The 26,802-nt window shown below is 36.7% G+C and overlaps 1 protein-coding gene and 1 pseudogene across 5 annotated transcripts in view; one reads left to right on the top strand and one right to left on the bottom strand.

Annotated features, from left to right (window-relative positions):
- Lrp1b (LDL receptor related protein 1B) overlaps positions 1-26,802 on the top strand; it is a 1,950,932-nt gene that overhangs the window by 1,683,967 nt on the left and 240,163 nt on the right. For all 5 annotated transcript variants that reach the window (XM_052726598.1, XM_052726596.1, XM_052726595.1 and 2 more), the window contains 2 exons: positions 13,567-13,755; positions 14,545-14,693. In XM_052726598.1, the coding sequence (XP_052582558.1) occupies positions 13,567-13,755; positions 14,545-14,693 (338 nt within the window). The remainder of the gene's footprint in view (positions 1-13,566; positions 13,756-14,544; positions 14,694-26,802) is intronic.
- LOC128102501 (CD2-associated protein-like) lies at positions 19,115-26,781 on the bottom strand (annotated as a pseudogene).

Below are 26,802 nucleotides of genomic sequence, written 5' to 3'. Positions count from 1 at the left end.
ACAGCAGCATGGAAAATGAATGACTCTAGAAGGTCAACCAATTTAAACACTGCTGAAAACACTTCAGGAGAAAATGCTTGAAGTGATTGTAGCTGGGGGAATAGGGATATAGTGTCATATTCAATACTAACTCATCAGCTAAACAGAATAAATTAGCAAACTTAACAGTGGAAAGATTAGAGTTGGACATACTCAGTATATAATGTATATTATATATTTCCCCTACTAAGGGGAAATTAGCCCTCTGTGTTATAACTATTAGATTTCCATACATTTATGCGATTTTCAAAAATTTAATACACCAAAGTGAAGTTCCTGAATCACAAAGCTCTGTTCTGATGAGAGATACACTGATTTTTTTTTTATCGCATTTTAAACAAAAACTTAATCAATGTGAACAAATATTAGCACATGGAAAAATGCCTTTTTTTCTTATTTTATTGAAAATAGATTCTTTTTTATTTTTTTATTTTATTTTGCAATACAGTTCAGTTCTACATATCAGCCACGGATTCCCTCGTTGGAGGAGGTGGGAATAGGGGGTGGGCTGGTGGGAAGGTGAGGAGGGCAGGAGGGGGGAGAATGAGAGATACACTGATTTTAGTAGCATAGAAATCTTTCAAAGTCCATTCTTCTAGCATTCTGAAATGTACATTAATCTATAAGTACCTTACTGTGAATACCACATTGAAATAATTTTCAAAAATATAAAGGCTTAAGCATTACATTTGTATGAGATGACTTGAAATAAACTTACTTCTTGATTTGGCTTTAAGTGATCATGTTCTAAACCTTCCACAGGGGATCCAAGCACCATGTCCATCTCTCATCAACACATCCATTCCGATCAGTCTTACTGTGTTCAAGACTGTAGATGCTTCTATAATCATCCTATCAAGTGCCATGAGACCCATTTACATCAGGGAAGTTACTTCAGAGATTAAATAATTAGTCCAAAGTCACATCGCTCATAATCAAGAGACTCAGGTTTAACTGAGCTCTGCCTAGTGCCAAAGCTGAAAAATGTCTTTCACTCTTCTACAGACTTCGTATTTTAAAACTATAATGGAATATTTCATGCCTGCTTGTAATATCCCCTATTAACAAGGGATAGGATGTATGTAAGTGTACACATAGATAAAAGTGTGTCCATTTGAGTTTTTTAGAGTCCATTTAAATTATAGATTTTAGTATTCGCAGTAAACAAGCAAACATTGAAAAGTCTGCCAAACAGCATAACTACACTCAAGTTTATATCTCATAAACTACTAGGTTTGTTTGCTTCTTTGGTCGAGGGAAAGGAATACCAATGCACTTAGAATAGATACTACTGCCTTAGTTCAGCAGTTCTCAACCTGTGAGTCATGACCCTTTTTTTAATGACCCTTTTACAGTGTCACATATCAAATATCCTCCATATCAGATATTTACATTATGATTCAGAACAGTAGAATAATTACAGTTATGAAATAGCAACAAAGTAATTTTATGGGTGGGGGTCACCACAGCTTGAGGAACTGTATTAAAGGGTCACAGCATGAGGAAGGTTGAGAATCACTGCCTTAGTTTATCTCATCTTGGGGAACAAATTCTGCTTTGTGTAGCATTTTATAAACAATACTATCTTGTTTCTCCCAGTCTGTAGGCTGAGAAACTCAAGATCAAGGTGCTGCCATATTTGATACTTCCAGAATGTATGATCTGCTTTGTAGACAGGCCTTCATGTAACCCCACATAAGGAAAGAAGGAGGAAACTCTCTGAGGCTCCTTTTATAGGAACACTAATCCCGTTCAGGAGCATAGGGTCCTTAGAACATAACTACATCCCAAAGGCTACTATTTAATACTGTTACATAAGGCAATTATATTTTGGGCCTTTGCCCATTTCACTGAGACCATATCATACTACTCTGTCAGGGGAGTTTGATGTTATAGTTTGTTATTTCCAATCTAACTGTAACTCCTGAGTCCAGGGAAACTTGTAAATCTTATTCTAGAATTTCTTTCACAAAATTCTAACATTTTTGCCTTTTCCTGGATTGCTAAAACAAGTGACTAATGTCTCCAGGAAGGAACATCAGCAATGACTCTGTATATGTCTAAACGAGAGTTTCTATTTCCACTAATGAAAAGAAAATGAAATACCAGAAAATCCTATTGTGAACAAAAGTTCATTCTAAATATTTTATCAAAGGACATGAATTCAGAGTTAGATCCCACTTTCTATAAACTGTGTTCTGGAACTGAAGATGTATTAGGAAGATGTGCTGCCAAAGAATGGGCTGAAAATACTCTATAAGTGATGAGAAGGTGTTTCTGATCTTGAACTTTTATTTCTTAGTTGTAATAGTTTTTTTCACTTTTCAACTTGTTTCCAAGTGCTTTAATCTTGTGTAGATAAGATGGCTGTGTCCATATTTACCTACAAGTTGGAATTTATATTAATTTACTAATTTCTATGATGAACAGGTGTTGGATATAATTATAAACTATAGTTCATCAATGAATTGTCATTTATGGAGTGGATAAACTAAAGAATTCCATACAATTATGTTGACTCTCCCTGTCCATTTAAAGCATAAGTGTGTCCCAGATCTGAGGATTCTCATAATGCAAGGGTCAGTATTAAACCCTGAGGTATAGCCATAGCCTAAATCATGTGGTTGTTTCATGTGAGAGTCTAGTTTATGATGTGAAGGTGCTGTTCTGTGTGGTTATTAAAAAATACAAACCATGACCGGGCAATGGTGGTGCACACCTTCAATCCCAGCACTTGGGAGGCAGAGGCAGGCGGATCTTTGTGAGTTCGAGGCCAGCCTGGTCTACAGAGCAAGATCCAGGAAAGGCACAAAGCTACACAGAGAAACCCTGTCTCGAAAAACCAAAAAAAAAAAAAAAAAAAAAAAAAAAAACAAACTACAAACCATACATAGTTTCAGCACTCTTCTGGGGAAATAGCATAAGATACATTAAAAGACTCTTTTTATAAAGGGTAACAATCACATCACAGAAAAGAGACAATTATGTCTATGGATTGTGAACCTCACAAGATTTTGCATTAATGTTTGTGGAAAATTTAAATACTTGAAGAATTTTATGAGAGAGAAACAGTCTAATAAACAAGCCTCACTATTAAGGAATAGTCTCTAGAATGTCTTGTTCATGGTAAGACACTACATTTTAATTGTTTTGAAAAATATCCCTTTCATCACAGTCCACTGCAAAGAGTAGGCTTCACAAAATGTGCTGCTGTTTATAATATAATTAAAGTTAATGACAGAAAGCAAAATACAGTTCAGTTATGATAGAAGTGTTTTTGAGCCAGTAAAATAAAGTGAAATTAAGTGTAATATTTAAAACCTCTCAGAACTTCAATGTCGATCATGGCTTTGATTTTGGAGCTTTGAATAGGACATGTTGTGTTTAACTGTATGTGGATTTCAATAGATAATTTTGTTTTACAAATATCACATATTTTATACATCTCCTTGAAATATGGACATTTTAACCACTACTTTTATTTGAGTCCTCGGTCACCTTCAACACCACCATTTTCTCACATATGTGAACATGGGTAAGCTAGGGAGCAGCAGGTGTACCTCAGAGGTGCTGTTGCTGCAGGTTCTTCAAGGCTTTTCTCCATAGACAAGGACTTCAGTGTGTTTCTTGTTTGGAAATTAGCAAGTTTAAAACAGAGGTATATTGTTTTTAATTAATTAATTTATATTTATGTATTTATATTCAGTATGTCTAGTGCACATGTGTGCATTCAAGTGTGTTTGGGGACTGTACACATGTGTGTTTTTTGCTATCGTTTTTGCTGTAACTTTTTGAAACGGGAGTCTCTTACTGAAGCCAGAGTTTGCTGGTTCTACTAGAGTGCACGGCCAGTAAACCACTGGGATCCTTCTAGTTGCACCTCACTCCCCATCTCTGGGACTCTAAATTCAGAGGTAACACTTTGCTTTTGTCTGCTGCTGGGGATCAAAGTGAGGTCCCTGTTCTTGTGAGGCAAACACTCTTACCCACTGTACCACCTCCCTCAAGCCCAGAGAAGGGCTTTTTCTGTTTATTTGTTTGCTTTTTTTTTTTTCAGTCAGTTATATCCTTACTTCAGCTTTCCCCTAGGACAACCCAGAACACATAGGGAAATGCTTGTGTAATGCATTCTTTTCTGGTTTTATTTCAGAAGCATGTTTCTCATTTTTGCTACTGGAATTCTAATTCAGATGCTTTACTGTGGGAAATCTGGTAGATGGATGTGACCACTAACCCCAGAAATCAAATGTAAAGAGTGAAGATGAAAGGCAGCAAATGAATGTATTATTCAATTGGCCATGATTTATCAGCACTGCCATCTATGATATTGACATCGACTCTGAGGTGCCTTAGAGAAATGGGCAAGAAGTGTGCATGTTCATGCAGTATTGGCCAAACTGTTCCATAGATCATTTTCTAAGTTCTGGTCAGACAGAATCTTATTGGTGTCAGGGAATTTCCACTGCAATGATGTGTGCAGGCAATTTTCAATTTTGTGCCTAGAAAATTTTCAGTGTTAGAAGACCAGCAGTGGACAACCTCCACTTGCATCTCATAGTGTTTATCTATCAGAGTTGTGATCTTGGGAAGGAAAAATCTAGGTCACATAATATGATTGCTCCTGCTTAGAAGTTAGGGTCAGTCTCATCATTGAGTGGTCAGGCTAACAGCTCTGCTGCTCTGGAATATGAAAGGTAGTAACTGGAGACTTCCATATGGCACTCAAGGGACTAGAGCAGGACTTCACTGAAGCTGGTAGTGTTCAATTAGTCAAAGAACAGTCTTGGTTCTTCTTTGTTTTTAGCCTTGAAGGGGGAGGCTCAGCAGCTTTTGCTGAACAGTGTTTGAATGATCTGCATGCTGACATACCTAGTATAGTTGAATTGGACCCAAAGCAAAGAAGACAAAATAAACAGAGCAGTGGTGGTGCACACCCTTAATCCCAGCACTTGGGAGACAGATGTAGGTGGGTCTCTGTGAGTTCAAGGCCAGCCTAGTCTAAAGAGAGTTCCAGGAAAATCAGGGCTACACAGAGAAACCCTGTCTCCAAAAAACCAAAATAAAAAAAGAAAGAAGACCGACAAGTAAAATAAAGGTAAAGAAGCCAGTCTTCGTGAATTTAACCCTGTTTTTAATTATCTGTTGGTAATCTCAGGCCCAAGCAAAGAATCATTACTGTTAGTAAAAAAGCAGCCAAAAAACATATGTTAGAATTGCAGAAAAGTAAGGAGCCAAGAATTCCTGAAAAATATTCCATGAGATGTCTGTCTCATGTGTGGCTTTTCCTGGGCATTTGAGAACAACTGTCTGTGCATCCTAAAGAAGGTTTAAATGACTGTGTGAATAAATGAATCCACACAGCTTGGTGGAGAATGAGTTACTAAAGTTATAGTACAGGCATAGGTGAGGGGTTACTGACCAGGGCATGGATAATTGAAAGGAAACTGCATCGTAGAAAATCCCACTTCAGTATGGGTGTTGGCTCATACATAGAAGCAGCATCCCTGACTTCCCTGCACATCTTATGGGCAGTTCCCCTCCTTTGGAAAGAGTCTCATCTTCCTAGCAAAGTAAGAGTTAACTGCTGTTATATTCCTGCTCAGCAGCCTAGTGAATGATGTAGCTTTCTGAGATTCCTGGGTCATGTAAGTTTCTTTAGCACTCTGAGACATGTTTTTCCCTTTGTCTTGGAGAGCCTCTTTCAGTTTGGGGGAGATAGGCATACAACATTGTTGAGTGATTACATGCTTAATATTTTAAAATATTTTCTAAAAATATATTTCTAGGGACAGATGAGATGGCTTAACATTTAAGAATATTTGCTGATCTTGCAAAGGGCCCTGGTTCAGTTCCCAGCAGTCAAGTGAAGGCTTATGACCATTTGATCTGTAACTACAGTTATTGTCGACCTGATACACTTTTCTGGCCTACACAGACACCAGAAACACATGTGGTACACATACACACATGCAGACAAATATGCAAAGGCATAAAAATATAAAATCTTAAAAGTAAGTTCCTAATGTACACACGTAGAAAGGCATAACTCTTACATGTACTGATAAGTTGAAAAACCGTATTTCCTATTGCCCATGTCACTTTGCGTCTTCACTAGAAAGATCCAGAATATTACAGAAATGCATGGATCTGCCTTTTTAAAGTTTCAGAAACAATGTTTCTTTGCTTATTCCAGAGATTATAGTGGTATCATCATGAGATGATCCATTCAGGGAAAGCCTTTTTAAAAATTAACACATCTAATTTTTACAGTCTCATTCGTAACACAGCAGATAATGTCACATTTATAAGTGGGATCTGTTTTTAGAGCTTGAATTACTGAAAAGGCCATATCTGACTCATATTATAATAATTTAAAAACACGTAAAAGAGAATAATATGCTGAGTTGTATACAACTAATATTACCAATGTATGTCAGGGATCTGTATCACTTAAATGTAGACAAAGAGATACAAGAAATGCTCCATAAGGATATACCACAAATGCCACACACCTCTTAATAATCTTAGAAGATTTCTGAATACAACATCAGTTTCTATACTTGTCATTATAAATTAGACACAGGACAAAAATGTAAACATGTAATGACCCAGTCCACTAAGGAGGCAATTGGAATTTTATTAGTAGAGTATTCAAAGGTAGCCTCCTGTAATAGACTCCCAGGCAGTATTAGCTTAGGTTTATCTCTGTTCTAAGACATGTGCTGAATCAAGAAGTTTGTTTTTTGGTTACAAAGTGACCTCCCTGAAAGAAACATTGTATTTTTACTGGAAAAAAAGCTTTTCCCTTTACTGATATTTAGAAGCATTGTCTAGCCTTATTGTTCCTAGAATTTCTTAAGGCTTTTATTCATTTAGAACAATAGATTTTTAGATTCATTTGCTTTAAATTTATTGTGTAGGGGTATTACTTAAAATTAAGTAAGAATGCATTAAAGGCAAGAAAAATGTTTATAGGGGAGAATAGCAAATACATATTTCAGAGACTTTGAAGATAAAACTATTATTAAAAAAGATAACACAAGCAACTCTAAAGGGGCCTGGCAAAGGAGATACAGTCTTGCCTCTGAGAGTACATTACATCATAGTTGTTTTGTTTAGTGATGCTATTTATAACTGTCTCTGCCTTAATTCAGTGAAGATGAGTGTGCCCTGGACATTTCTCAGCTACCCACTCTTCTCTGTTAGTCTTCATGAGCTAGAAACTGTGCTCCCACCTATTGGTCATTGTCAGTTCATTTTTGAAATGAAAATGAATATTTCATTTTCTTTTGCATGATAAACCTCTTTCTCCCCGCATCTAATTTTAGCATCTCTTTCCCAGTCTGTGTGTTTCCCTCACCCTTGTTCAATCTCAGTTCATACTTCTTAATGATAATTATTTTCAGATTCATTTCATTCCTTTTGGCTGTCATTTTAATTCACACTCCACCTTCATACTTGTGTCCATATCTTTCTGGAAAGATACTAAGGAAAATGGTTATGTCGAGGAATTTTAGAATATGCAACTAGTGATGTTCTCTGCTGCAAACTGTTGTTTCTGTCTGGCTGAATAGTGTCACTATTTGCAAAAGGAGTGGAGGCTATCGGTGGGTTTTGATGGAAGAAGAGACACACTAGATAATTTAGTAAACCTAACATGAATTGGAGGGCTCTAGTTTTCTATATGTGAGGATCTGCCCTTGCCTACTTCTAGGAGGCAGGTACTTTAATTATATTACAAGGACACTTTAGTGTCTGGGCTCAAGGTAGCTTTACTTCATGGAGCACTGACAGAATATTTGATGGTATAGAAAAGAAAAGTCTGAAAGTTTTATTCCTCCTTTCTCCCTCTATGCTAAATTCATCTAACAGTGGGTATCCCCTTCTTTGGTAGTTCATTTCCTCCCAGCTATGTTTGTATCACTCTGGTTAGAGATATAAGAAAAAAATCAATCTGTGCTTTAATCATGTTTACTTCTCTGTACAAAGTGTCTTTGTTAAACTTTCCTGTGTTTGTTGCAGGAATGTTGCCTATTATAAAAGAGATTGTGTAGATTAAATTATAGGAGAAAAGCTAAAGTTCTTGTGCAGTATTTCATATGTACAGGTACATGCTCTTAGGGTCATTGGGAATGGGCATTGGGAATAAGGCAATGGAAAAATCTTACAGTATATTAGAAACTGACCAGAGTATTTAGGTTTGATTTCAAAGTTTTGTCATTATTACAGTATTGGGAGATTAATATTTCAAATGTAGTAGTTTATATGAAAAGGGCTAGCTTAACCTTAACAGGTAATTTTATTTAGGTATTTCTAAATAATACACAAGGCATAAATGCACAAGGCATAAAACATACAATACACACAATAATAATAAAAATCAATTATAAACTTTTGTTCTCTTTTAACTTGACTCCATTGTAAAAGTACCTGCATAATCTAGTGATTGTACTTTTTAAATTTGTTTCACTTTAGAAAATACTAATAAAGCCTATATAGCCATTGCTACCTAACAGTTAGAGGGTTGTGAGTTGTCTTAGTTACTTTTTTTATTACTGTACTGTCACCATGATCAAAGTAACATTAAAAAAAACATTTATTAGGACTAACAGATCCAGAGGGTAAGAATCCATGACCTTCGTGCCAGGGAACAAGGCAGCAGGCAGACAGTCATGGTGCTGGAGCAGCAGCTGAGAACTTACATCTGATCCACAAGCAGGAGGCAGAAAGAGAACCAATTGGGAATGGCAGTGGGCTTTTGAAACCTAAAAACCTGTCCTCAGTAACATACCTCATCCAATAAGGCCGTACTTCCCAATCATTCATTCCCAAATAGTTCCAACAACTGGGATCCAGGAATTTAAGTATATGAGCCTATGTGGGGCATTTTTATTCAATCCACCACGTAGGTATAAAGCAAAATTTTAAAATAAAATTTAGGGATTCTGGGAAGATGCCTTAGTGGGTCATAAAGCGAGGGACTTTATGAGGACAAATTCCCCAAGACATGCTTAAACACTGGTAATCCTAGCACTACGGGGTTGTGCAGGTGGAGGTCTGGACCTCTGTAGCCATCCAGCATAGGAAAACATCTTCAGTTTACTGAGAAATCCTGTCTCAAAAACTAAGGTAGAAAGCAATAAAGGAAAGTACCAGCATTGTCCTCTGGCCTCTACATTCGTTCACATGGAAGCAATACACACGGGGCCTATTTACCATGCAACACACACAAATACAATAAGGAATTAAATAAATAATAAAAACAGCACTTGAATACAATAATCTCACAGGAGAAATAAGAGAATAATCAGAACACTGATAGTAGAATGTCCACGTTGTTTGGTGCAGCAAATCTAGCTAATTGTGCCGGCCTCCCAATGTACCTTCCATAAAACTGCAGGATTTTTCAAAACAGAAGGTTTCTTATATGTTTTGTTCAAAGGAAAAATATGAAATTGGGATGCTGCTAGCAGAAACATGCTTGTTTAGCATGTTGGATGCTATCCAGAAGTAAGTAGTCTAGAGTATTCTGACAGAGTGTCTCAAGCAGCAAGGCTGCACTAAAGCCAGAAGCACATGCTGATGTCACATGTTCACTTTTTCTTTGGTGTAATATGACTATGAATCTCTAAACTGACTAACAGAGAAAAGTACAAAATGAATATTACTTTGATTTTTTTTGTCAAATATCAGTTATATTCTTTTGAAAGATACAGTTTACAGAATGAGAATTGGAAGCCTAGTGTTCGAGCAAACTACTAGAAACACTTCAATAGACACTGCTGTTGTAAAGAATAGAAACTTAACCACAGTAAACACTTTAAAATGGGCTTTAAATATATAACAAGCTCCCATTAAGGTACATCCCATCTATCACTTCTATTTTTCTGTCTTGTGTGTATTTGTGTGTGGCTACCAAATACATGTAAATAAAGATTCCTTAAATTTTCCTTTCTTAATTTGCTTATATTTCTTGTTTTATTAATTAAGCCATGGAGTTTTATACAAGACATCCATGTATATGATATTTATGTTTAAAGATACACATACGTAATATTGAGAAAATATTGCTATTTTTGCCCCTGAATTCTTCCACATTTCCTTGTTAGAATCTGTTCAGTGTTTCTTTTGCACCTTCACCGTCTGGGATGACAGTTTGTCAGCTCCATTTATTGTCCAGTTCCATGGAAAACATCCTTCTTGTTGCTCTGGTGTATATATGTGTGTGTTTGGGTGTTAAAGATATTTTACATTTATGCACATGTATATTTAATATGTGTGAGCATACATACGTATCTCTACATGCGTATATGTAATATAAAACTAAATAGGCAAACAAAGTATTTTCCTCACTCATAGTTAACCTTAGTTTCTCATTTGGAAATACACAGTGTTTAATTCAAATACGGTTTATGTAATCAATGTAGGTTGAAGTCTTCTATGTTGATGGAAAAAAATAAACACAACACTTGTTTATTTATACTTATCATTTAGTAATTAATATATATAATGATCATTTTACCGCAGCATAAATTATCACTTAATTAACCCCTTCTGTGGAGGTTCAGGCCCAACAGATGAATCCTCACAATTGATGGTGGAGGAGTAGTTCATCTTGATTTCCTATGTTTGTTTGATATCTGTTGGTATGGTTTATGACCCTGTGGGGATGTCCTGATCCCTCAGAAGGCCAGCATGATTAACTAGGTCAGATAAGGTGAATTAGACCAATTGCTCCTTTGTAAACACAGGTTGGTATTTTGACTGCATTTTCTCTGTTTATGGTAGTAGTGTTGATAATGTTTGAGAAGAAAGAACATTTACCAAATGAAGATTTACAGTTTGATTTTACAGCAGAGTGCCAATTCTGTTCTTCACTGCCAAACAGTAAACTGAAACAACAGTGCAAACAATTTGAGAAAATGGACTCCCTTCCTTCATTTTGACCTGTCTTTTCTACATGCTCAGTACATTTAGCTACATTTCATCCTCTTGAACTAAGACTTTGCTCTACTGAACTCATTTTTTAAATTTTATTAAACTTATTTTTATTAAATTGCATATGAGTGTACACCCATAGGCTACCTCTATGGTTCTGCCACCCAACATGTGGGTCCAGAAAATCAAACATAGGTTATTAGGTTTGGTGGCAAGCACGTTTATGGGCTGAGCCATTGCATGGGCCTTGATGCCCATGAACTTATGGTGACTATGTAATAATAAAAATTTCTGATACTCGGACTCAATTAGTTGTCCAGTAAGCAACCAGACTTTCAGCTGGATCTGATGACACGAACCCTCTGGTTTTCTTGCTCTGCCAGCTCCATCTTCCTAAGACAGTGTGAGGACGGTGAAGGGCTGAGATCTTACCAGCAGAGAAGCTGATTTGGATTCAAATATCAGTGTCTTTTCTTATCCATTTTGACCACCTCTTCTCTGTCCAACTATAGTGAAGAATAATATCGCACAATCAACTTTTGGTGATATTAAATGAAATAAAGTACATAAAGTTATTACTCCTCTGCAATATTGCTCGGCCTCAATATTGTTTGTATCTGGAACTGAAAGATGTTTGTTGCAATAAGAAATGTCAGTTCTGAAGCACCCATTCACTTAGCAGTAGAGATAAGTGACAGTTAGTTTGGAGTAGTGGGAAAACTGTGCTACTTTCAAAATGCTAATTGACCAATTTTTACAGTAACTTCGTCTTTCCACAAAATTTAATTGAATCTCAGTAGATGGAGAGTTTAAAGTGATGATTAACTTTTAAGCCCATACTTAAGGATATAATTACTTCCTTTGAGTCTGAAAAGATATAAATTGAATGTTTCTGAGCATTTCAAAATATTCTGCAGCTTTATTTTAAAGTTTCCCAACCTATACACTCTGGTGAAGGACACATAATTATCACCCATCACCATGATTCACATTTTTATCTTTTTAAATTTGAATTTATACAGCAAAGGAAGGAGCTGGGAGTAGTTTGTATAAGTAGCTTATATGATACTTTATGGCTAAGTGTGCTTCTCATTTTCCTACCAAATTGCACTCATCACATTTGGAGATGTGTTCTGTGTCCATACAAGTACAGAGAGAGTTAAGTTGCAAGGACATATGGAATTAACATCAGGATTCAAATGCCTAAATTTTCTGAATTTTTCTCAAATTCTGCATTCTTCAGTAGCTTGTCCAGGTGCATTTATTGATAGATACCTGACTACTGATACTAAACAGCATAACATTTAATTGCACTATTGTCATTTTCTTTGTTTTTTTTCACTTTGTGACTGAATCAAAGTGAATTCTCAGATTCCATATGATTTATCTTCAACACAATATACAGAGTCGTACAGTATCTGCTTTTTGTTGACAACACAAATTTACTCTGCACTTTAAAATGAGGCCTTAAACTTCCCTAAACATGATAAATTGTATTGAAACTTGCATATTTTTTCAGTTGCTACTGAATATGTCAAACTTTAATTTTCAATCATTAAACTCTGATAGACCAAAGAGCAGGCATTACTGCAGCTGTTGTGCTCATTGCATTAGTCAACTTTCTCTTAGAGCATTTAGAAATCAATTGCCAAAATTATTAGAATGTCTGTACAGTTCCAAAGGGTTCCTTCTTCTGAACTTGATCATTTGATTACCTTGAGAAATTATTGGCAGAAAGAAAAAATCATTAATATTTACAAAATATTTTAGGACAAAAGCGTTCAAACATATGCCGAACAATCCCTAATCACAAAAAGAGAAATCTGTTCAGCACAAGGATTTATATATTTATTTGCCATCCGGACTCTGGTATGGCCTATATGAAAAATCTACACTATGATGGTCTGACAGTCTTTATATTTAAATTCTCTCTTATGATGAAAGTCATAATTACAAGGTAATTTTAGTCAGCAGCAAAATAGTTTTATATTCATAGTAAGTTGTTATCTGAAATATTTTTTCCTTCACTCTTAGACCATCTTCAAGTACAAGGAATCATAAAATATCAATGACCTAACTACACTAAATTGCTTTATAGAAGTTTCATGGCACTCTGTTTTCACTTAGTATACACATTTCATCTTTGAATGGTTATGTGATCATTTTATGTGGCAGAAAACTAATCAATGAACTTTAGCTTTAAGAAAGAAAGTAAATACCTACTGGATGACGATCAGGCAACACACACACACACACACACACACACACACACACATTTCGTATTTTGAAGTTTAAAATGTTGGATGATACTGGTTTCTGCTAAAGCAGCCTTCTTCTTATGGTGAGCTTGATCACATTCATTTTCTTCCTACTTGTTAAACCAAGCTAAATATGAGCATAGTAAACCCTGGTGACTAATCTTACATTCTCTTAACCAGTAATAAAGAACCTTGCCAATCTGACAGGTTGTCACAGCAATTATTCAGAAGAAGTTCTGTAGCAGTAGTATCTGTCAGCCCATGTAATATTGAATATTTTAACTGGCAGTCTTCCAAGACTGAACATTAATCTTACCATCTCCTATTACAGTCCCTAATCAAGATATTCCAGGGGTGATTGCACTAACATTGTTTGAAGACTACATCTACTGGACTGATGGGAAAACCAAGTCACTCAGCCGTGTCCATAAAACCTCGGGAGCAGACAGACTCTCACTGATTAACTCATGGCATGCCATCACAGATATCCAGGTGTATCATTCTTATAGACAACCTGATGGTAATTATTCTTTCCATAATTTCCATAATGCATCAACATTTTCCAGCAACATTTCATTTTTTATTATTTCAAGTTTAAGTATAACTTCATTCTTGATAAGAATGATCAGATTCCATTACTTAGCTTTATTTTATATAATGAAGCCAGTTCATATCATGTGCTACTATTGAAGGGGTTGATTAGAAGCTCAGTAATAGTATAAATAATTATTGATCTGTTCAAATTATATTAAGCTAAGATGTGAGCAATGCATGTAGTCAGAGAAGTATAAAATAAATCCTTTGGATAGTCCATTACGGTATAGCTACACGTCCTTAATTTTTAGAACTCTGGCTAGAGAGAATTCTATTTCAGTAGTTTGGGAATTTAGAATTGCAAATATCCAGTGTGCTTTATAGGATTCTCCCAGACCTTGTGGAATGAAGGTTTGATGGCTTTTCTGTACTAAAAGGCAAAACTTCATGCTTGTAGCTCATTGCTTCATTGCTTTATTTTACATTTATATTTCTAAGAATATTTATTTCTTCACCCCAAATGCTTCTATTCTCTATTTACTTTTCTGATTAGCAATTACTTTTAACTAACATACTTGTTTTTGTAGAAAACATTTAACATTAGTGAAACCAGAGATTGAATAGCATTTATTTGATATATTCATAACTTTTATATCTTCAAATAGAGAAGGTTTATTCGACTATGAATTATGATACTTGAAAGTTTAGTCTCAAGTGCCATGTTATATTTACTGGTCTTGATCATTTCATTTTGCTGTGTTTTTCTCACCTGTAGTCTCCAAACACCTTTGCACAGTAAATAATGGTGGCTGCAGCCATTTGTGCCTTTTAGCCCCTGGGAAGACCCACACCTGCGCATGCCCCACCAACTTCTACCTTGCAGCTGATAATAGAACTTGTTTATCAAACTGCACAGCCAGTCAGGTGAGTTGAATTCTGGAATCATCTCCTGGGTTGCTTGTGTATGCTGTTATTACGTTTTGGCATGTTTGCTTATGTGTTTAAATAATTGAAATCATTGTTTTGTTATTATGTGCAGTTAAATTTGTGATCATTCTAGGCACTGCACACATGGTCACAGAATCAGGGAAAAACAATTAAATGCAAACATTAAAATAAGATTTGTGGCATTAGAGAACAAGTAGAGGCCAGGAAGAAAACAAAAGGAAAAGAAAACCAATTTTACCAAGATTCACAGGGAACTATGACTCTAGTCCTACGTGTGCAGAACTGAGGGATCAGAGGACATTCCTTACAGGTCAAAAAAGAATGGTGATAACAAAATGATGTAGTAAAGATAGATAGCATTTAAATAATCGAGTTATCTTCTAGATAACCAACCCTGCCTCAACAGCACACCCTGCAAATACAGAGAAAGTGTAAATTGAATAAAGAACCATTATAAAAGTAATTTACTTGTGAAAACTTCCCTCAAATTTTGCTTATTCTCAGTGAAGATATTCCAGAAAAAAAAATACTAGTTAATGCTAATTAATTTGTGGATTTAATTTTATTACTTTGCATTAGATTTTTTAAAGTAGTCATATGACATTAAAAATTGTACTTTGTTACACCAGACCCTATATCTTTTTTGGTTTGAGATCAAATTGTTGAATAAGATGTGAGTATTTCTTTAAACAAGTAAATTTATTTATTTAATTCTATGCTTTGAATTTGCTCATTTTTGGCAACTCAAGGGAACATCCTTGCCAAAGATTTCATTTTCAACTGAGCTTGTGTGAAACAGAAGCCAGTGCTAGCTCAGCTCACCTCTGAAGGCAGAGTTGCACTCACTACACAGGAAGTCAGTGTTTTAGAGGTTAAGGGCATTGGCTGAACGGCACACAATCTGTGGCTACATCCCTGACTCTGCTTCGTTCTGATGGGATCAGCTGGGTTTGCTCCCTAAAATTGTGGTGCCTTACTCTTCTCATCTTTTAATTGAGATATCTTAATCCATCTTCTGATGTGATGTAACAGAATTCCACAAAGTGAATTTATAAAGAGACTAAATTTATTACATAATTCTGGTGGCTCTGGAATCTAATATCAAAGTGCTACAGCTAGTAAAGGCAAGTGAGGCGCAATTTAGATGGTATAGTACAAGAACTCATGATGCCTTCACATTAGGTATGCCTTAATGATTGTATTTTCATGGCATTTAAAAACACAGCTAAGTTTCTATGATATAGCTAAGTGTATAGCATGAATATGTAACAATTTCAATTTTTACAGTAAAAGTTGTTTAAATTTATATGGAGGTAAAACAACCAAAAAAAAAAAAAACAGAAGTTAAACTTAAAAACAAAGTAGAGCTACTGTCAAGATTTCAAACCTGGTCTGCCAGAGAGAGAAACATTCATCATTCAGGAGGGAACTGTGTTCACCTGACCTAATATCCACTATATCAAGTGACAATTACCTTTCAAAATGAGTCTTGGAAGGTATGTATGTGCAAATAACAGAAATAACACTTTCAGAACACTGTTATGGTAATTAAGTGGACATAGTTCTTCAGACATAATAGTGGTAGTTCAGGTCACCATCACTGAAGCTGGAACACATGAGTGTGTGTACTTGGTTAAAGGCACCATGATGACCGTCTGCTGTCGATCTCAAAGCAGAGGCCATAGACTTTGTTTACTGAACAGAATGTATGTGTAAAATAACATCACCAACATTATTCATACCAGTAGAATTTAAAGGAGAAATTGTTTTTTTCAATTTAAATAAAATTTGTATTAGTATTGTCTAGTGGTTTCCAAACCTCCATCTTATTGTGAGGGAATCCTGAGACCTCTACTCCCAAGTAATCTTTTTTTTTATTAAGAAAAATTTTTCATTCATTTTACACACCAATCAAAGATCCCCCACTCCCCTTCTCCAGCTCCCTCCCAGCCTCCCCCTCCCAACCTACCCCTCATTCCCACTCACAAGAAGGCAAGGCCTCCCATTGGGAGGCACATCCAGTAGAGGCAAGTCCAAGCCCTTCCTCCTGCCTCAAGGCTGCATGAGGTGTCCCATCATAGGTAGTGGGCTCCAAAGAGCCCACTCATGCACCAGAGATGGATTCTGATCCTATCGCCAATGGTGCCCCCAAGCAAATCAAGCTACACAACTGTCTCGCCGTGCCTAGTCCAGTCCCATTTAGGCTCCAAAGCACTGGCACAGGAGACCACTCCCAAGTGATCTTTGCATCAGTCTGTTGAGGTTTGCCCCTGAGATCCCTGCTGGCTAATGCCAGAGAGACAGATGCTTGCTTGCCGTGTGCCTCAGCCCACTACTGAAAATAGAACAAATTAAAACATGATATCTATTGTGATGAGATGCCAGCCTTTCCACTGCTGAAAAAGGAATGAAACTTTCAAAGGACTATAAGAGAACAAGGAAATTTGTTTATTCAATCCCCCAAATCTTATCAACGAAATAAAACTTTGGTCAGCCCAAGAATATTGTTCATATGATGAGTTCCCATTCTGAGGCCAGTGAACCAAAGCACTTGCTACTCTGAAAACCTGTCCAGGCATCTTTACTATGAACTTAAAAGAATACTAAGCACAATAAATAAGAGAGAGAGAGAGAGAGAGAGAGAGAGAGAGAGAGAGAGAGAGAGAGAGAGAATTTAGTGTGTGTGAATGCATATAGGACATATCCACACACACATATGGATAAAAGTTATCAGTTTGTCTACCTGACTCCAAGAATAACTAAGCAGCCAATGCCATCCACCATGCTGTCCCTGAGGCTGTCTCTCCACATTCCTCTCTGGTGTTGTAAAACAGAACCTCTCTGTCGTATCCCTTTTGGAGGAAACACTGAATAAAAGAACACAATTTTCAGTGACTTTGAAATTTAAATGAAACAAATAACTTAAGGAGTTGAGACTCACATCATTAAACATTTTGATAAAAAAATGAATTTTTCAGGGGCTACATACATATCTCATTCAATAAAGTGCTTTTCTTTCATGCAGGAGGGACATAGTTTGACTCTCAGGGTTCATTTTCAAAACAACATCATGAAGCACAATATGCAAAAATTTAACAGTCACTGTGGCTTTGGTCTGAAATTCCAGGGCTGGCAAAGTTGAAGCAGGTAGATCCATGGTCACTTATTCTTGTCTACCAGATGAGGTTCCAGGCCACAGAGAAATCTTGTCTCAAATCAAGATGGAAGACATCCTGAGAAACAATACACAAAGTTTACCTTTGGCCTTCCTCTTCAGACTAGGTTGATCACAATCATGCTCATCCTCCCAACATTTGTCTTTGCATCTATGTGTACAGGCACACACGTATAACCATATACATACACAGAAAAATAAAATAAAATTCCAATTTCGATTGAATGCTGCTAAGGGGTTTGTTTTATTATCATTTAGTAATTGATTTTGTTGTTGGTTGTTTTTGGTCTTTTGTGGGTCCTGCCACCCAGCTCCCATATAAATCACACACAGAGGCTTATTCTTAATTATGATTGCCTGGCCTTAGCTTGGCTTAGTTTCTTTCCAGCTTTTCTTAAATTAAATTATCCCATCTACCTTTTGCCTTTGAGCTTTTTTCATTCTCTTACTTCTTTTAATCTTACTCTTACTCCATGGCTTGCTGTGTAGCTGGGTGGCTGGCCCCTGGAGTCCTCCTCCTCCTCTGTCTACTTCTTTCTGCACTCACTCTTCCATCTCTTTTCTTCCTCTGTTCATCCTCTCTTCCTGCCAGCTCTGCCTATTTCTCTCTCCTGCCTCACTATTGGCTGTTCAGCTCTTTATTAGATCATCAGGTGTTTTAGATAGGCAAAGTAACACATCTTCACAGAGTTAAACAAATCTAACATAAACCAAAGTAACACACCTTAAAATAATATTCTACAACAGAATATCAATAATATATTCCCAAAATGGTATGGTATTTATAAAAGTAAAATAGCCAAAATATTCCAATATGCATTCTATTGGAATTAAAACATAATCAGAGAACCTATTCAAAACCAAGGTTAAATCTAGTCATAAAACTGATCATTCTAGGTGTTTAATGTAAACCATTATAAGTGGAGAAATCATCAATCTTAAAATGACTTCTCTTATTTTTAAGTGGGATTTCTTCACAGTTTAATTATAGTTCACTGTACCAGGGGTTGCATTTTTTCCTGTATTCATTCTTGTGAGTAATAATTGTAGTCTAAAATTTATTTGATGAAGAATAAATCTTGGAAATTGTCCATCAAGATGTATGTTATAATTTTTCTGAAGTTGAATTTATTGTTATCATTTAATTAATTATTATTTATGCATGTCTATAAAACATGGTACCTAGGAAAGTTCTATTTTATCACCCCAAATACAAAGAACACTACAAACAGGCACAACAGTGTAATCCTGGGTAAGAAGCTTTGATTTCTAGTGGAGTGAGGAAAGTGGATGTGTTTACTTTGGAGCCACTTGAAGGTACGAAAGAGATGACTTTGAAGATCAGTTCACTTCTTTTTAAAATTCTGGTGGCCTTAGGTTGGTGACTTCCAGATTTGTTTTCTGGGTTTTAAGTTGGAGAATGGCTACCATTTAAGAGGCCAGGCATTGTTCTTGCAGGTGTATTGGGTCTGTTTGCAGTGAGATGTTACAAGTTCTCTGAGGTAGCCATGTCATCAAACTTAGCAATATCTGTTTCTTTTGAGCTCATCTCTATGCATGCCTCTAGATTTATGGGATGTTGGCCTACATGGTAATTATTCCGGATCTAGCTTTGGTTCTGATACTGGCTCAGTTTCAATCTTTGATGAAATTGTAGAAACTTCTCCATTAATTTTGGCTGACAGAGGTGGAGGAGAAACTGGTTTTTTTTTATTATTATTTAAATTTTGGGGGAGGGCAGTGAGGGTTCTTTGGAGAAATTTTTCCAGGAGACCTCAATATATCATTGTCTTTGGTAGGAAGGAGTGGGCCTTTGGATGGGACTGGAAGAGCACTGGTTAAATTTCTGTTCCAGCAGTGAATTTTCCTCTTCATTTTGGACTTCAGAGGAAAATAATTCTTCTCTGCAGCTAACAAGTCAGACTTTGGAACTGGACCCTTAACAGAAGATGGTTGCTTGGTTTTGGAATGCCTTTATCTACTTCACTTCCCTGATAGCAAAGTCAACTGGAAATAGTCCTTCTTTTCCAATTTCACACTTTCCCCAGCACGTGTCTCCAGTCTCCTCACTCACCAAATGAATCATCTTCCCTTCTTTAAAACTAAGTTCATCTTCCTAGGTGCATTCATAGTAACAGAATATTCTACAAAACACTGTAGCTTTACTTTTGCCATCAACGCCTATTTTCCTTCCCTCTGTATTCTTAGGTTTAGATCACAGTGGCTATAGGATTAAGATCTCTTCTGTTTACTTTTATTTTTCTCTTCTCTCATGTTTCACTACTGGATGTTCTAGTCCTAAATTTCCCAGAGCCTGCTTTAAAAATATCTCCAGCTATATCTCTTTAAGAAAGAGAAAGAGGATAAACAGATATGGACAGGAAGGTCATACGCGAGGACTAAGGAGGGATGGACTTATGGTAGGGAATACAGGGAGAGACAGCTAAAATTAAGGGGCTATTGAGGAATAGTATAGAAACCCAATACAGTAGAAACCTCCTAAAATATATGCATCTACGAAGGGGATCAAAATGAAGTGAACAAATACTGAGGGAGACAGAGTCACAACTGGCCATCTCTTGTCATCAAATGAAGCATCAATACAAGGACTGCATTATATCTAACTGAGTTGATTTAGGGGCCCATTGATTATCCTCAAACTTCCCAAGCTGTTGCTAATGCTATAAATTGCTCTCCACAAACTGATGGCAAGCCCCCATTGATAAAGACAACATCTACACAACCAATTTAATATATTTAGATATACTGAGCTGGTGGCTACAAAGAATCTTTCCCTCTACATTCCAGCTTCTTTGGTACAGGGATATACTCAGCATACTACCAGAAGAGAAACATAAACACCAAGCCAGCCACAAATCCTTAATCTACAATGGTATGCTACCTTAAAGAGATGCTACGATAATGATGGCACAAAATTTGTGGGAGTAACCAAACAATAAGTGATCTGACTTAAGGCTCACTCCACTAGATGGAACCCATACCAAACAATGATTAGGTGACCAAGAAACTGAGAAAAGATATTTTGGGGATCTAGGGCAAAAATCAAATAATATTGGTCTAATGCGAGAAATCCATGGGAGTCTGCTTAAGAAGTATTAGGGGCCGGGCGGTGGTGGCGCACGCCTTTAATCCCAGCACTCGGGAGGCAGAGCCAGGTGGATCTCTGTGAGTTCGAGGCCAGCCTGGGCTACCAAGTGAGTCCCAGGAAAGGCGCAAAGCTACACAGAGAAACCCTGTCTCGAAAAACCAAAAAAAAAAAAAAAAAAAAAAAAGAAATATTAGGGAATTTATTAGCATATAAATTGAGGAAAGACACTCAGGAATACAGAACTGAGTAGACAGCTGAAAGTATCCTCTGATCTGACCTCTGACCGGGAGAGAATCCACCTGGCAGTTCGATCACACCAGGAAACAGGAAAAAGGGAGAAAGGACAGTGTGACCCCTCTCCCTTTCATTTTAAGATGACAATTATGTAGATTGATCTGGCAGTAGGATTAGGATTCATCCTGGTGCATGAGCTGGCTTTTTGGAGGCCAATGACTGGTAGAACACCTTGCACAGTCTTGATGGAGGGGGAGGGGCTTGAACCTGCCTGTAGACAAATTTCTAAATGGTCTTATTAAATAAGAAACACAGAGCCAAATATAGGGGTGAAAGCCTTAGATATCAGGGAAACAGTGAGAGAAAACAGTTAGCCTTAACTCACCATGCTGCTGTAGCTTCCCAAGAGAGCTACTTCTTGTCTACCCAGGCTTGTATTGCTTTTCTGTTCTGCTTTCTCATTGGCTCTTAGCCCAGCTACCTCACTTCCTTGTTACTGCCTGTCTGTACAGACATCCAGGTTGGCACTGGGATTAAAGGTGTGTGCCACCACACTTGGCTGTTCCCTAGTGTGTCCTTGAACACACAGAGACACTGCCTGCCATGTGATCAGATTAAGGGCATGTGCTACCACTGCCTGACTTCTATGTTTACTTAAAAATGGCTGGCTCTGCCCTCTGATCTCCAGGCAAACTTTATTTATTAATATAAAAATAAAATTTCACCATATCTCAGCACAAATAAAATATCACCACACCTACCTCAACTGAATGTACCAGACTCTGCTGACTCCCTGTGGGAAGTCTTACCTTGTTGGAGGAGGGAATTTTTGGGTGGGTTGGGCTGGAAGGCTGGGAGGCAGGAGGAGGGAAGAAAGGGGGATCTATGGTTGGTATGTAAAATGAATAAAAAAATTTCTTAATCAAAAAAAAAGGAGAAGAAAAAAAGAGGTCATGTAAGGTCATGCAAGAAGCACCACCTCCTTCGGGACATGTAGCCCAAGGTCTTGAGCAGAGCAAATACCACTACACTGGTCTAAGACTAAAAAATAGAAAAATTGTAGTGATAAAATGACTCCGAATTATATTCTACTGTACGCAAAGATTTGTGCCTTATTCAGTCGTCACTAGAAAAGCTTCTCCCTGCAACAGATGAAAACAAATATAAAGACACACTGCCAGACATGCAGAGAGTGAGAAACCTTGAAACACTCAGCCCTGAATGGGATGTTTCCATCATAGGCCTCCCCTCAGAGCTCAAGGAGCCCCTCAGAAGAGGAGGCAAAAAGAATGTAAGCGCCAAAGGGTATAGAGGACACCAAGAAAGCAAGGCCCACTAAATCAACATGAGCAAAGCTCATGTGAACTCACAGAGAGTGAAGCACTGCACAGGGCTTGCAGGAGTCTGCATTAGGTCCTCTGACCTTATATTATGGCCTACAGTTTACTGTTTTTGTGGGATTCCTGAGAGTGCTAACCAGGGGGTCTCTGATTCTTCTGCCTTTTTCTTGGGTTCCTTCCTTTCTGTTGGTTTGTCTTGTTCAACGTGTCCAACTTCAATGTGCTAGATTTTGTTTCAACTTATTATATTTTATTTTAAGAAAATGAATGAATGAATGAAAATATAACCACTATAATATAGATTAACAACGGAATTGTCATGTATGCCTGCTGAGAGAAATAAACAGTTTTTTCCAAAGGAGTGATCTGTCTCATGTTCAGGAGAAGTTGGTTGATATGTACTCCAAAGTTATTTTGTGTGTGCTTTTATTTGGTTACAGTTTCAAGATTTTTTGTATGTTTGGTATTGTTTTATTTTTTATTTTGTTTTCTTGGTTGATGGGATTGTTGTATTTATTTTTGTTTTTTTTTTTTTTTTGAGAAAGGACTTAAAGTTAGATGGGTAGGGAAAAAGAGAAGTGAGGGAAGGACTTGTGGTAGGGGGAGGATATGATCAAAATGTATTTAAAGTTATAAATGTTTTAAATAATAAAAATATAATATCTCCAAATCCAAGATTTCTTTGGCTATGTAATTGATCCAAGGACAATTTCACTCCCATTTCCTGGGAACATAAGGTGAGGTAGGCTCAGTCAATCAGTTTCTGAATCATCCTGAGTTCCATGCTTTTCAGAACATCTGTTAGCTCTAATTCTTTCACTGTTTGAAGGAAATGGTCCCAATTTACCAGTCAGGACTCCATCTGCCAACGTCACCTGCCATAAATAACCAGCTCATCCTCACTCTGTGAAAGGTAGTTAAAGGGAGCTCTGTTGTCTAAATGTTTTAGAGTTGTGGATGCAGCTGAATTCCTTGAGCTAGATGTTCTAAGGCCTCATCTGCTGTTCAAGACTTGCCACATTTCCTCACCTTCCCATTTGATGGGCAAAGTGTCATCCTTGGATTCTGGCTTTCCCTTCATTTCTTTAGCAAAATTATCAGAGAACACACCCTTCTCCTATTTACTTCTTTTAACAATTCTTCTCCCGGTAGTTTGTTTTTCCACATTCCTGATGATTTTCCTGCTTGAATAGTTAATTCATCTTCCTGTATGACATCACATTCATACTCCTCTGTATAGTCAGCTGTGCTGCAGCTCCAGTGAGGAGAGTGTGACCAGCATTCAAACTTGGGTGTGGTGGGGAGGCACCTGCATCTGCTCCAGGTCACTTGGGTGCTCCTCAAGCCTGGCCTCTGCTACCACCTGGCAGGCAAGGGATGGGACGGTGCTGTTTTATATTTTTCTTTTTAATGCTACTGTATTTTATGTTTTTATTTTTAGTGCAACTGAATTTAAATGTGAAAACAATGAAACTGAGACCTGAAATAGAAGAAATCTCCTAATAATAAAATGTTAGTTATAGTTAAAAGATAATATAAGCATGCTTTATCATGCTTTCTTTGACTCAAAACCTTTTTATGTTCTTTTTAGATTGAAATGAGAGCAGAATTTCATATTATGTATAATTCCAACAGTTGGTGTTTATTTAAATCAGATATATTTGGTGAATTTAATATGTATTAGGAATTTCCCCCTTATAATTGGGAATACTTTGAAGATACTCAGAAGACATGGAATCCTCTCACCAATATGCTTTGATATACTGTAATGACTAGAAATATTTAATGTTCAGGGTAATTGCTTTCAGATTTAGCCTCATCTCCCCAAAGAGTCAACTACCTATAAAGATATTTTTTCTCCTCTGGTAACTTATGAAAAACCACAACAGATATGACCACAGGCTAAGCAAATTATAGAAAATCAGTTGAAAAGAGAAATTTCCCCTAAGGCTCATGATCTCTATTCCCTCTCACATTACTACAAGAAGAAAAATTCATGCTTGTGTTTGAAATTCTATCTAGAATCAGCTCTATGGTATCTGGACTCATTCAGCATGTTCTAACAACAAAGGCTTTCTTACTAAAGCAATTGCATTTTAAATGAACAAACAGATTTAATATCCATGTCTATTAAAGATAATTGAGCCAAAGCAATATTTTCATGTTACAGTTTTTCCATGCCAAATCCTTTGCATGGGAATTAATGTATGACATTTCAGAAAGAAAAATAACTTTTAGTAATGTATTCACCTAAGGTTTCCAAATCTGAATGAATGTTATAAGTTCCTTTAGAAAATAAAGAAGAATCTGGGTGTGGTGTCCCACACCTTCAATCCCCCCATGTGGGAGGCAGAGGCAGGTAGACCTATTTGAGTTAAAGGCCAGTCTGGTCTATGTAGTAAAGTTCCAGAACAGCCAGAGCTACATAGCGATCACCTGCCTCAAAATAAACAAACAAATTAATTAATTAAATAAAGCAAGATTAATAAATAAAATAAGGACTAGTAAAGAATATACTTTAATCAGTAACAATGATTGTATATTTATTAACTGCTTACATTTAGTAATTTGATGCCAACTACTTCAGACATTTGTACTCTCTGTTCAGAAAATTTTCTTTAATTTTTGTATTCAAGTATTAGTAAGATTAAATATTTTAATTTAAATATTAGTAACATTAAATATTAACACATTGCCCAAGGTCACCAAGGTTCAAATTGAACCTTTGGGTCACTGTGCATAGCTGTACAGAGTGAAGCTGACAGTAGAAACTGTTTGGGGCATGGATTGTTCAGTGGATAGTGTTCAACTTCCGTGTGGATGAATTCCTAGTGCCACATAAACCTGTAAAACAGAGATGTATACCTAGAATCTCACATATAGGAAGTGAGGCTAGAGGAACAGAAGTTCAAGGTCATCCTCTGCTATGTCCCAAGTTTGATGAGCTCCTGTACTAAATGAGACTGTATCTCAACACAAACAAACACACAAAAAAGGAAAAACAAATGAATAAACAGTCTTGTACTCTGACTTACTGGTTCAGTTGAGGCTCAAATCTCCTTCCTCATGCAAAGATTATGGTGTAACTTCCTAAAGCTTTTCTCTACTAATGACTCATATGCCAAGTAGCCTGTAAGTCAATATTGCCATGAAACAATGCCAACAGGCTGTTTTCCTAAGTCAATTTTCTCTAACCTTGTTAATACAAACAAACAAACAAAAAGATATTGTTGAACTACTTCTGCCCCAATCTACCTTTCTCATGGCTACTTTGATATTTTAAAGGGAAGGATTTGAAAATAAATAACATCTGTCATTGGAGCTTTAAGTGACTAGAATTTTGAATTATATTAACTTTGACAATGTAAATTTCTTCTGTTTCTTTTTAATTTTTATTATTTGATCATATCTGTGATCTTAGCACATTAAAATATTACCATGTGTCCAAGGGTTCAGGCTTCTGAGTCTGTTCCTGCCTCAAATAAAAACAAAGCAATAAGTGAATAAATAGGCCAATAAAATAAAACCAGCAAAGAGAGTATTGAAGCTTAATTTTTACATCTTTGAAAACATTACTTTGAATTCCCTTTCCTTCTTTTTTTTCCAAATGATGTACATTTAAAACATTTAGCATGTATTAGTTGCTCCAATAACAGGCTTTAGTAAGAAAGTTTCATATAGGGATGATTGTTTCTGAGCACATTCAAGCCTGCTAGCTTCCTGGAAGGAATCTTCCAAGTTGGCCCACAGCATCTAAAGAATGAGAGAACAAGAGCTGGCCTGAATTTCACTGAGGTCTCCAAGATTCTTATGAAAATGTAATTCTCCTCAATTAACTCAAATTTACCTTATTCAGGTTTATATCTCTTTCTGATAGCCCTGGTCCTTTTTTACCTTGAATAGTGTTTGACACACATTATCTATGTGGGTTCAGGTAAATGTTTTAGGCTTTTATGGCCATGCAGTCTCTGTAACGACAACTTAGGTAGGTGTTGCCATTAAAACGGCCCTTCAGACAACATGGAAATGCATGAGTCTGCTTGTGGACACTGAAATCATCAGGGTGTTCTGAGCAGTGAAATTTCCTGGAGGACCGTGTTGAGGTTTGTACATTCATCCCTCATCATGGAGCTCTACAACCATGCATGTTCATAATTACAGTGGGAAAGTTGGAGATGCTGCACCATGTTCTGCATGAATACCCATTGTCCATGTGTTATGGTTATC

Source organism: Peromyscus californicus, unplaced genomic scaffold (genome assembly GCF_007827085.1).
Source record: "Peromyscus californicus insignis strain IS unplaced genomic scaffold, ASM782708v3 Scaffold_7__1_contigs__length_154581171, whole genome shotgun sequence".
NCBI lineage: Eukaryota > Metazoa > Chordata > Mammalia > Rodentia > Cricetidae > Peromyscus > Peromyscus californicus.
The sequence above is the reverse complement of the archived record's forward strand: the minus strand, read 5'-3'. Positions and strand labels throughout refer to the sequence as shown.